The following is a 13402-nucleotide window of genomic DNA, read 5'->3' as shown; positions in this document are numbered from 1 at the left end:
CACGAGCAGGCATTCTGACCCACTAGGATCACACATCCTCTTCACCTGATTTCTCCAGCCAGCATGCAGTGCCTTCAGAAAGTATTCGGACCTTTCACTTTTTTCACATTTTATTATGTTGAAGCCCTTGTGCTAAAATCTTTTGCCTCATCAAGCTACACTGAGAATCTCAAAGCAAAAACTATTTTAGAAATGTATTAAAAATAAAATCTGAAACATTTCACTGGTGCAAGTTCTCAGAAGCTTTGCTTTGGCTCAGGTGCATCCCATTCTGTTGATGGTCACTGTATTGTTTTGTTTGGAGTCCACCTGTGGTCAATTCAGTTGTTTGAAGCGATTAGGAAAGACACACACCTGTGTGTAGAAGGTCCCAGAGGTGAGCAAAAACCGAGCCGTGAGGTCAAAGCAATTGTGGTAGTCTGAGGCAGTCAACTGCATTGAAGGTCCCCAAGACCACACCGGCTGGCCTCCATAATTCGCAAATAGAAGAAGTTTGGAACAACCACAGCTCTTCGTAGAGATGACCTGCTGGCCAAATTGAGCAACTTGAAGAGAAGAGCCTTAGTCAGAGAGGTGACCAAAAACATGATGATCAGTCTACCCGAGCTCCAGAGGACCTGTGTGGAGATGGGAGAAACTTCTAGAAAGACAATAATCCCTCCACCAATCTGGGGTTTATGGCAGAACCGCCAGATGACACATGAAAATCCATTTGGAGTTTGCAAGAAAGGCACTTAGACAACTGACAGACTGTGAGAAAGCAGATTCTCTGGTCTGGTGAAACCAATTTTAGTGTCAAGTCTGGAGGAAAGCAGGAAGCGCTCTTCACCTGAGCAATGCCACTCCATTAGTGAAGTGTGGTGTTGGTGGCATCAAGGATGGGGAAAACAAACAAGGGTTAAGGGAAGCTGAGCATAACAAAGTACAGAGATACCCTTAATGAAAACCTGCTGAGAACGTTCTGGAGCTCAGACTGGGCGAAGGTTCACAAAGCAAAGACAACACAAGGGGGGCTTAGAAACAACTGTGGGAATATCTCTGAGTGGTCCAACCAGAGCCTGGACCTGAACCCAATCAAACATCTCTGGAGAGACCTGACAATAGCTGTCCACCAATGGTCTCCATCCAACCAGACAGAACTTGAGAGGATCTGCAGAGAAGAACAGCAGAAGAACCCTAAATCCAGGTTTGGGAAGCTTGTCGCATCAAACCAAAGAAGACACCGCGCTGTAATGGCTGCCAAAACGGCTTCAACTAATATGGAGTAAAGGGTTTCCATACTTGTGTCAATTGGATATTTCAGGGTTTTTTTATTTTTAATAAATTTGTAAAAACTCCTAAAATCCGGTGTTCACTTTTTCATTCTAGGGGTCGTGGAGTGTTGCTTTATGAGGGGAAAAAATGAATTTAAATGATTTTAGCACAAGGCTACAACATAAGAAAATGGGTAAGAAGTCTGAAGACGTTCTAAGTGCACCGTGACTCACACATTCCTGAAGGTTCCCCAAAAGTGTCTCTAATCCCAGCAGATCTCTTACACCACCAAGTTTCCTTCATGCTTTCATGAAAAGTGAAAGGACAATCGTGCCGACTAAACCAAATGCTGCCGAGGTGCCGCTGTGCAACTGTCATAATTCACCTGGTTTACCTTTACTGTCCTCAGTTTTATCCGTGCAGGCTCCATTCCTGCTAACACCACTGTGGCCAGTCTTAACTGTTTCGACGGTGACAAACCCCCTGATGCTCTTCACTACACTCCATATGGAGGACCTCTGGGACCAGGGCAGCTGTTTCAGCAGGTCACTGGCTCACCAATGACCATTCAGGTAAGGTGGGATTTCTTGGTATGTTCTCCCTCTGCTTCTACCTCCCCATCCTTCAGACATGCAGGTCAGGATAACTGGAAACCCCAAGTCAGCCGCTTTAAGACAAGTGTGGGGGAGTGCGTAGATGTGCCCAACAACGTAATGGCGACTCGTCCTGATTGCATCCCTAATGACCCTGAATGGGATTTAATGCTTTTGAAAATGGATGAAGAGCCATCACAGAATGTGTAAATTGAAGAAGCAAAATGTTCTCATTGAGCTGGGGAATGGGCAGAAGAGTAGACGGGACCTGCAACAGAGCGGAATTCTAATGAACATTTGTGTGTGCATTTGTAACGTTTCTCAAATTTGTGGTTTCTACTGGAGATCATTGGTAGGCATCAGGCAGGAATCTGGGACAACAGGACACTGCAGGACTCCGTCATTCGCTCACCCATGGTCCCTCGACCATTCAGAGTCGCCTGTCAACCTAATGTGTGTGACTTTGGGATGTGGGAAAGTTCACGAGCAGCCAGAAATAACCCACTGGGCCACACCACTCAGACAATGGCCACCCACTGAACAAAGTTATTTTGAGACAAGAAGAGGGACACGGGTTATTAGTAGGTTTAACATTCCCCATTACTGCATGCCACACTCATGTACTTGTCTCATCGAGAAACCCCAAGCGCCGTAGAGCTATAAATATTTGTTATTTAGCCTGATTAGCAGAGTCAGCCCCTCCAGGAGAGTGAGTATGTCCAGGATAACCCACACGGTGATTTGGGGGTGCTAATAAAGACTAATAAGATCTGAGTCTTTAATGACCTCGTGGGCACGGCCATCAGCAGGGTGTCTGTCTGCGGAGGGAGTGTCGACCTCGTTATCGAGAGGTTTACTGACCTCAGCAGTGACGTTCATGACTCTGGTGACTCTTCCTATGAAGTCCGTAGATGGATTGGGAGAGCATGGGGGGGTCATGAGGTCACTGGAAAGTGTGTGGCGCTCCTGATATCTACGCAAAAGGACAAAGGTCCACGTCTTTAGAGTCCTGGTGCTCCCTGTTTGTGAGACATGGCTGCTATCCAGTGACGTGAGACGAAGACTGGACTCCTGTGTCTATTCAGAGAATCCTTGGGTGCCTTTGTGTTGCTCACAGAGTCCTAAATGCGGCACATGACTTGCATTGTGAGGGAGCATCAGTTACGGCACTACGGCAATGTGGCGTCATTACCTGAGGGTGATCCGGCTCAGAGGACCCTCATTGCTAAGGACCCAAATGGCTGGACCAGGCTGGATGCCCACATAACATCTGGCTGTGGCAGATAGAGGGTCATTTCTGGAGGGTGGGACTGCACCGCGTGTCTGCCTTGCCAACCAGGATCCTGAGCTGTTTTATCGTGCGGTGGGTGCGGCAACGTGCTGTGCCAGTGCAGGCTCCCCGACCTGACCTGAGCTTAACTAATGATATCGTATGCAAAGCATGTGGCCACTACATCTGGAAAATATCTTTATAATTCAATTTATTGTTATTCTAAATGTACTATGTATGCAATTATTTGGCTAATATAGTCAGCCCCAGTGTTACCCAAGAAGAAAATTCTTAAATATAGATACTAAAAATCCAGGATGCACTGTATATGAAAAGACAAATGTGGATCACGCCGACTACACCAAATGTTTCAATGTTAAATGCATTCGTTTTCTAAATATGTGTCAGCAGTTATTTGCTGAATATGAAGTCAGAATCCGTGTCACTTAAGAAAAAAACTCCCTCGAGGAGGACTGCCATGTCTTTCTATCCCTCTTTTTCATATGAGAGCTGTGAAAAAAAAATTATAGTGTTAAATGATTCGGCCATTTTCTTATAAATCGGCAGAAAATTGTGGAGCGGTGATGTCATCACCTAGAATTGAGGTGGTGGAAGAATATCAAGAAGACGCTGCTTAAGTCCTTATCCCCAAATTGGCTCATGTTTTCATGAAAGGTAATAATATATATACAGTAATCCCTCATTTATCGTGGGAGATAGGTTCCAAGGCCGACCGTGATAACTGAATTTCTGCGAAGTAGGGACACCATATTTATTTAACTATTTAACGTGTATTTGGACGTTTGTAAACCCTCCCTGTATTGTTTACAGCCCACCCTTTACTCTATTAATAACAGGGACAACTACTAAGCAATATGAAATCAGCAGATAAGTTTACACTTACTGTATAGCAAAGTACACGTAGCTATATATGACGCGATGATGGTGATGAATATGCTGCGCAATAAAAATGATGACGATGAAGGTGTTGATGACTTTTACTGCGCAGCCGATGACTGTATTTTACGTCTCTTTGTTCGCCTCTTCCTTCTTGATGTAGCGAACGGTGGATTCGTTCACGCCATATTGGCGGGCCACAGCCGCGAACGTTCTCCCTTCCTTCAACATATCCAGAAGTTTCACCTTCTCAGCGATCGTCATCATTCTTCATTGTCGTTTAGGCTCAGCACCAGCCTTGGAAGAAGGAGCACGTTTGGGAGCCATTGCAGGGGGTGAAAATTGAAGCGAAGTTCAACACAAAGAATCCACAAAAAAATCACACACAGCACAGTGTAAAGTAAACCGCTCAGCGAGAAAGCTTGAAGCGAAATGACAAGGGGAGATACTGTGGGCTCTGGGCATCAGTCAAAGCACCAATCACAGGCCCGATTACAAAGCGGGAAGCTGTGATTTGTCGTCTCCCTCCCATATAACAAATCAAAGCCCGTGTTACAACGCACTTAGTCACCGAACTTGTTTTGTTATTCTTAGACTAGGAAATACTACTACTATATTTAAAAACCCGCGAAGTCGTGAATCCGCGAAAAGTGAACCGCGAAGTAGCGAGGGATTACTGTATAAAAAAATACTTAAGTTAAAAAGTGTACTAAAAAGTAAAAAATAAACCTGTCATATATCACTCGTAAAATAAAAGGTGGGCGCTTTTGCTAAGATTTTAAGAAGTGTTTTTTGAATGTTGATTGATGAAAAGCACACTTTTACTTTACGAGTGATGTATGAGAGGTTTATTTTTTTACTTTTTAGTACACTTTTTAACTTAATATAAGCGTGGTTTTTAAAAAGTATTTTTTTATATATATAACTTTCAACTTTTTAGTCTTGGGTTTGTTTTAGTATCATTTTGTAATCGATATTTTAACACTTCCTTTAATATTTCTAGCTGTTACTAGCGCCATCTATTGGTGAAATCTTGAACTATTCTTCATATGAAAATTTCATTTCTTAATTAACATGGATTAACTGATCAATTAGTGAAACTGATTATTGTGTATTCATGTATTGTCATCAGAAGTGAGTAAGTGTGCAAAATTTCAAGTCATTTGGACAATAGGAAGTGAGTTAAATATACAATGGCTACTGTTTGTCACTCGCACGGAACGTTAACCACATAGAACATTAGGACAATCTGGACGAGGACAGGCCATTCAGCCCCACAAAGCTCGCCAGTCCTCTCCACTTATTAACATCAAGTCAAGTTCTGAAGGTCCCTGAAGTCCTCCTGTCCACCACACTACTTGGTCGCTTATTCCACGTGTTTATCGTTCTTTGTGTAAAGAAAAACTTCCTAATGTTTGTGTGACATTACCCCTTCACAAGTGTCCAATGGTGTCCACATGTTCTTGATGACCTCATTTTAAAGCCACCGTCTCGATCCACTGCACTAATTCCCTTCATCGTTTTAAAACCTTCACTCAGGTCTCCTCTTCATCTCCTTAAGGCTCAGCTCTTTTAATCTTTCCTCATCACTCATCCCCTGTAGCCCTGAATCAAGTCAAAGTGAACTTTATTGTCATCTCAACCACATACAAGTATACAGACAGACGAAATTGCAAAGCTCAGGGTCCACAGTGTAACAACATGAAGTTTGAATAATACATTAAAAATAGAATTAAAATGTAAATTTAAAATTAAAATGCAAATAAGACAAGACATTGTACAAAGACAAGACAAAGAAGTAGCAGCAATTTTGACGTGTAGTAAGCAATATGAACATTGATGCAATGTATGGTATTTGCAATCTAGATACATCAATATAGTCAATAGATATGTAATATAATAAATAAATAATAGATATAGATAATACAGAAATGATCAGTGTATGATAATAGTTGTTCAAGACGTGTGTAAACAATGACAGGTCAGAATGATTCACAGCAGAAGGATAACAAGAACGTCAGAATCCTTAAAGGTCAGTAGGAGATCTTCAGTTCTTTTCTACCTGCACACTCGTCTTTGCAGGAAAACCTAGTCGCTCTTCTCTGGACCTTCTCTAGTGCTTCTATGTCCTTTTTGTAGCCTGGAGACCCAAACTGCACCCAGGACTCCAGATGAGGCCTCACCAGTGTGTTTAAAGCCTGAGCAGACCCTCCTGGGACTTGTACTCCACACATCAAGGTGCTATATAAGCTGATATTCTGTTAGCCTTCTGAACACTGTCGGGAAGTCGATAGCTTAGAGTCCACTGCGACTCCTAAATCCTTCTCATAAGGTGGACTCTCGATTTTCAGCCTCCCATTGTGTATTCAGACCTCACATTTTTACTTCCTATGTGTCATTCTTTACGTTTACTGACATTAAATGTCATCTGCCACAAATCTGCCCAAGCCTGTCTGCTGTCCAAGTTCTTCTGTGATGATATAATGGATTGTAAATTATCTGCAAACTTCACCAGCTTGTTCCTTATATTCCTCTCTAAATCATTTATAGATATTAAAAATAGCAGCGGCCCCAGCACTGCCCCCTGCTGGTCACCACTCTTAACATCGGCCAATTCTGAGAAGGTTCCACACCCCATCACCCTCTACTTCCTGTGTCTGAGCCAATTCCACCCCCTGAACTGCCACTTCTTTTAGTTTGATGCCCATCCTCTCAGGTGGCACCTTATCAAATGCTTTCTGAAAGTCCACATCAATAATCTCATCTTCTCCTCTCTGCTCATATCCTTTTGTTTCCTCCTCATAGAATTCCAGCCTGTTAGTAAAACACGACCTCCCTCTTCTGACCCCATGCTGACTGTCCTGCCCTTGCCAGGTGTTCTCAATCTTCTCCTTAATAATTCCTTCCATTAATTTTCCTGTGATGCCCGTTAAGCTTACTGGCCTGTAGTTGCTCTGATCTGCCCAGTCACCCTTTGGGATGATATTTGTCATTTTCCAGTCCTACAGAATCTCCACAGTGTGCAGTGACTTCCTAAAACTTACAAAGCATGCAAAGGCACGTGGACATCATATCTGACAAACATGACAGTTCAATTTATTCTTATTCTAAGCACATGTAGACAGTTTTTTTGGCCAAAATCCAGACAGCTGCATTGTCACCTAAATTTAGGTAATGAAACCCCAGAATGCACTTTGTTTGAACCCACTGTATAAAATGTGAAAAGGCGATCACACGGATTCTGCCATATGTTTCAGTGGTACAATTATTCTTATTCTAAGTATGGAAAGGCAGTCATTTGTTCAACGTGTTGTCCACCTCAGTATCACCCAAAAAAAAAAAATAAAATTGTTAAAAGGGAATACTCATGTTTTTCTATCCGTTATTAGCGAAATTTGCTCTTTCATGTGGAAGCTGTGAAAATATCACGGCGTGAGGTGATACAATTGTTTAATATATAAATCAGCAGAAAAGACTGGCATTGCTGTGGAATCACATCACAAATCATCTGAGTTACAAGATTTGCGCTGTGGTCATTGGCATTGCAGTAACTTCCAGAGGTTAAAATAGTTTAAATTAATAATCTTAACTAGACACAACATGCTTGACCCGGCCCTCACAAAACTGCCAACTTTCATGCCCATGTGCAGAAGTGCTGCCAAGTAGGGGCCCTGAAAATGTCCATGGTGGTGGTCACGGGCCCCAACAGAGTTGAGCTTCTATGCTGATGACCCGTCGCCCTGCTGGACACCAAGGGGTCTGCCCTCTGTCGGTCCAAGGGTGAAACTGTCCTGGAAATACTCTCTCTCACCTGGTCCTTCCATAACCAGGGCGTCCACCACACCATATATCCATCCATCCAACCATTATCTAACCCACTATATCCTAACTACGGGGTCACGGGGATCTGCTGGAGCCAATCCTAGCCAACACAGGGCACAAAGCAGGAAACAAACCCCAGGCAGGGTGCCAGCCCACCGCAGCACACTATATATGTTTATTTTAAATGAAGGTTCCGTCTAGTGTAGCGTCTGTTTGAGCAGTACAACAAATCTGGGAAGGGGCAGGAGAGGAGGACAAAGCATCTTCAGTGGTATCAGAGAGAGCTGGGGCTCAAGGCAGCATCTGATGATGATGGCCATCTCTATACTGTGCCACTTTACTTATAAATCAATAGAGAATGGTTGGCGTAGCCAGCATGATTCCCGTTTCCCAGATTGGGTGAAAATCTGTGTGGGACGTGGGGTTACACTCTATGTACCCTGATGTTTCAGTGCTTACCTTAATTAATGGCTTCTTGGTCTCTTGGCTGACCACTGAGGTGGCTGAACCCTGGAACCAAGAAACCATTCACTGTATTTCAGGTAATCAGCATTTAGAACGGCCAGTTAACCTGACATACATGTCATTAGGGATGTGGGACTAACACTGGAGTATCCAGGGACAGGGCAACGTCTGTCTGGCCTTCGGTTTGATGGCAGTCCATATTCTCTGCTAATTTACTTATAAACCAGTAGAGCAAATTTGGTGTAGTCAGTATGATCCGTTTCATATTTAAAGAGATTTGGGGTGCTGTGGCCCCACATCATGTACTCTGATGTTTCAGTGCAAACCCCAGTTAGGAGCTTCTTAGTCTCTTGGCTGACTTTGAAGGTAGCTGAACAGAAAAAAAAAGTTCTTTGCAAACTTTTTCATGCCTAACTGTATCTTGGTTAGTCCATGTTTAGAATTCCCAGTTAACCTGACATATGTATCTTTAGGGATGTGGGTGGAAAACCTGAGGATCTGGGGAAAGGGCAGCATCTGCCCATCCTTTGCTTTTCTCGCAGTCAGTATGCTGTGGTTGTTACAAATCAGTAGAGGATGGTATGTATGGATGGACCAAAGGGTGGTGCAGACATGGTTGGTGTCCAGCTGACTGTGGTGGTCCAGAGTGGACAAAGGTCCATGGTCAGTTTTTGATCTTAGTCCATCCCTGCTGCCCTCTTCTATTCAGTTTCTCTGGTGCCACTTATACTGACTATGGGACAAGACACCAGAGAGGGTCAGTTTCAACAATTAAAGGACTCGATCTGCTTCTTATGAGACTTCAAGATTATACTTATAGAATGCTGACAGGGACTTTATTCTCTCCGTACAGGTCACTCGTACGCTGGACTTTAATGATCCTGCGGTTGTGGCTGCTGAGCACGTTTACCAGATCATGATAGTCATCTCCGACTCCACCAGCCCTGTTCACAATGGTAAGTGGACTTCATGAACGTCACGTAACTGATGTTATGGACATCTTAGAGTTTTAGGAGCACTGATTTTTTTTTTAAACATTATGACATCTGGATTAGTGGACCTGACGTAAAACTTGAATGGGGAGCCTTGCAGTTAAGGGTGGTGGGGTTTTGATATGGAACTAAGAAGGATAAGCTCCATGGGGTCATGGCCCTGAGATGCGGCTAAGGCACAGATTGGCTATGCAGTTAAGAAGATGGAGACGATGAGGGCTGGTTATTGAGAACTGACACAGGGCTGAGTCACTCACTGAGGAGGACGAGAACATGAAGGTCTGATGAAGCTGAGGGGGTCTTGAACAGGCTGTGCTACAAGTGAATTTTACATTGACGCAGCGGCTCTGCTTTACCATTCAGTGTCATTTGCACCCTTGTCTGCACTGCTTGTCACCAACTTCGCAGAAAAAGGCGAATTTAACTTTCTTCTACCATAATTTTTAACATTAAAAGGTATGGCAAAAACTGCAAATTTCTGAATTTTGTTTATTTGTAAATAGGCGTAAATATTCTATCACATATTTCTGAATGCAAAATAAGAGTAGAAAAAGAAGTTGATCATTTAGAAGTTAAGTATTTGTGCGACCCCATGACTAAACTAGTTTAAATACATTTCAAAAATGTATAAAAATCCCAAATTTCAAAACTTAACAAGAGCCTGCACTGGTACAGTGTGTTGCCGCACCCACCACACGACAAAACAGCTCAGGATCCCGGTTGGCAACCCCCCTGGCAGACACATGGCAGTCCCATCCTCTGGAAATGACCCTCTATCAGCCACAGCCAGGTGTTACGTGGTGTCCCCTTGGCCTGGTCCAGCGACTCAGTCCTTAGCAATGAGGGTCCTGCGAGCCGCATCACCCTCGGGGAATCACACCACATGCCCATAATGCCATAACTGACGCTCCCTCACAATGCAGGTAACGGGCCTCAAAGTCACACCAGTGGTACCCAAGGATTCTCTGAAGAGGACGCAGTACTGAAGGAGTCCAGTCTTCATCTCAGGCCACTGCATAGCGTCCATGTGTCGCAAACGGGAAGCAGCAGGACTCTAAAGACTTGGACCTTAGTCCTTTTGCAGAGATATTGGGAGCGCCACAGACCCCCTTCCCAGTGACCTAATGATCCCCCTGCTCTCCCAATCCGTCTACTGACTTCATAGGAAGAGTCACATGAATGTCACTGCCGAGGTCAGTAAACCTCTCGACGAGGTCGACACTCTCTCCGCAGACGGACCCACTGCTGATGGCCGTGCCCGAGTGGTCACTCAAGGCCTGGCTCTTGGTTTTTATCAGGACCCTCACAAGCCCAGACACTCAGACCCCTCACTCAGTCTCTCGAGAGCCCCCATCAGACCCTTTATATTGTTTAAAAAAAAAAAACAGTGGCTAGTAATAAGACCTACCAAAAATGGGAGAATCACAAAAAGGGAGCAGGAGAACTCGGCACAACCATACAAAAAAAAAAATAATAATAACGAAAAGAAGGACGAGGGGCCGTAACAGTCTTTAACAAATTGTGTGCACATTTGGCTGCACCCCGCAAAGGATTCTCATTCCACCTGTCTGAACTGATATCATGCGTGGGCCATCTGAACTGAGCCATAACAATCTCTATGTCCCATGACACGGTCACTGGCAGGCATCGCCACTAGGTGGCAGTCAGAAACACAACAGAGGCAGTCGTCGGGTTACCTCACGGTAATTTATACAGTTTTATATTTGTATTTAATGTAAATTTAGAAAATGTAAATGTATTCATATTTATATGGTTCCGTATAAATCTCTTTTTTGCAGTAACAGCGACAGTTGTAGTGGAGGTGACTGCAGTCAATGAGTTCACTCCTGTTTTTGAGTCATTGCTTTATAAATTCAATGTCCTTGAAACCTCAGTCGGTAGGTTTGGTTTTCATGTTTATTTTGCATGACTTTCTTGAATTCTTGTAAATAAGTAGTGAGCCTGGCACATTTGTGTTTATTTTGGCAAAATCCATGTACTGTACCAGCATTAAAAAAAAATGATATGGAATGAGGCAGAGGAGCATGTAGCCCTTGTGAAGTGACTGTGTTAGATTATTGTAAACCCGAGAAAAAAAGGACGTGAGGAGATAGATAGGTGTGAAAGGCACTATATAATAGACTGATGTGACAAGCATCTAGATAGATAGGAAAGGCACTATAAAATAAGATCAATAAGAAGCAAGAGGTGTAACAGAGAGATATGTAAGGTAGCATGTAAGACAGGTAAATATTAAAGATGCTATATGACAGACAGTTATGAGAGGCTCTCTATTGTAGATAGACAGATATGAAACGCACTTATAATAGATAAATATGAAGCTAAATGTGTAACAGAGAGATATGTAAGGTAGCATGTAAGACAGGTAAATATAAAAATACTATATGACAGATAGGCACTATATAATAGATGCCTAGATAGATTTGAAGTGCAATATTTAACAGAAAGATTAATGTGAAAGGCACTATATATTAGATAAATATGAAGCTAGATGTGTTAGAGAGAGGTATGTAAGGTATTAAATAGACAGGCAAATACAAAAGATGCTATATGACTGACAGACACTTATGAAAGGCGTTATTTAACAGATACCTAGATAGATCTGAAAGGCGATATATAAGATAGCTAAGAAAGGCAGTACATTATAGGTAAATATGAAACCAAATATGTAACAAATCCATATAAAGAAGCATATAAGACAGATGAATGTGAAAGACACTCTATACTAGATAAATAAAATATGTGCACAGAATCCATTGGTTTAAAAAAAAACAAAACAAAGAGTGGGCCCTCACCTTCATGTTTTGTGTCACAGAAAACTACAAAATTGGAAGTGTGCGGGCCACGGATGCCGATTACCCTTTGAACTGTGTGTCCTACACGATCGCCAGCGGAGACTCGCAGCGCCTGCAGCGGTTCTGGATTGACCCAGCTACTGGGACGATTGAGCTGATGACCAGCCCCGATGCAGAAACGGTGCGGGAGTACAACTTGACCGTGCAAGCGAGAGACTGTGGGCCTGTTAACGTCAAGAGCACCAGCACCATGGTGAGTGTCTCGCTGGGATGTTTGTGTTCACAGGCTAACATGACAGTCCAAAGGACATTTGGTATCGAGAGGACAGTAGGTGGTGGCGGCTGAGAAGTGCTACTCGACTCTGATGTTGAGGATCAGTATCTAAATGCACTTTATTTATAGGAGGCAATGTCATGCTTTGAATTCCATGCTCGGTTGTCCATGTACACTTTATGGGTTTTCCTCCATGTCCTCCAGTTTTTCTCACCCATCTCCAAATGATTCCAGGGTAGACTTGCGGGTGGGCTCATGCGTGGGTGCTATGGTGGACTGGTGTCCCAGCCAATGCAGTTTTGCCCCTTGTACCCAGTGATACCTGGACAGTCTGTAGGCCTCTTGGATCCTGACTTGGATAAAGTGAATTTGAGAATGCTAAGTTATACTTGATTGACAGTACATAAAATGTGCAAATGAATACAAAGCTACAGCTCCTAAACCTGAGGTAGTTCACTCTTAACCACACAACATGGTCACATTACTGCCCTCAACTACAAGTCTGGCACCGTCACCGGCTAGAATGGAGCCACACAATACAGGGACAGCTGGAAGGGTAGCGGTGGGGGAAGAAGATGACGAAGATGAGGCTTTATTGGCTCCTTGAGTGAGGAGGTGCTTCAGCTCTTTTCCTCCTCCAGCCTGACCCAATGCAGTATTGGCAATGCATGTTTGTCACTGACAGGTATTTGTTCAGTTTTAGACCCCCCCCCACCATTTTCATTAACAGAGGTGTGAAGACCCTGACCTGTGAGAAATAAATGCACTTCACTGGCTACAGCAATGGATTTATTGAGAACTGATATGCCTGAGTATGTTTAAAATGCACGCCTCTGTGTTGGATTTCTTGTCACAACAAAGCACCGAAAGGGGAGCAGGCCTCAGAAAACAAACACAAAAGGCCTAACTTAAGCCATAAGCCTCACCCCAGGAAGCCTATCCCCACACTCAAATGGCAGGCCTTCTGAATGCACTGAACTAAAAATGGAGCCAAGGCTTTTAAACTGGAAAACATCTCA

The 13402-nt window shown here is 43.4% G+C and overlaps 1 protein-coding gene across 1 annotated transcript in view; it reads left to right on the top strand.

Annotated features, from left to right (window-relative positions):
* LOC114668452 (cadherin-related family member 3-like) overlaps positions 1-13402 on the top strand; it is a 44453-nt gene that overhangs the window by 11787 nt on the left and 19264 nt on the right. The window contains exons 9-12 of the mRNA XM_051921202.1: positions 1664-1826; positions 9155-9257; positions 11093-11191; positions 12130-12362. Coding sequence (XP_051777162.1) covers positions 1664-1826; positions 9155-9257; positions 11093-11191; positions 12130-12362 — 598 coding nt within the window. The remainder of the gene's footprint in view (positions 1-1663; positions 1827-9154; positions 9258-11092; positions 11192-12129; positions 12363-13402) is intronic.

The sequence above is a fragment of the Erpetoichthys calabaricus genome, chromosome 18, assembly GCF_900747795.2.
Source record: "Erpetoichthys calabaricus chromosome 18, fErpCal1.3, whole genome shotgun sequence".
Taxonomy (NCBI): domain Eukaryota; kingdom Metazoa; phylum Chordata; class Cladistia; order Polypteriformes; family Polypteridae; genus Erpetoichthys; species Erpetoichthys calabaricus.
Note: the sequence above shows the minus strand (reverse complement) of the source record. Positions and strands in the feature narration are given on the sequence as shown.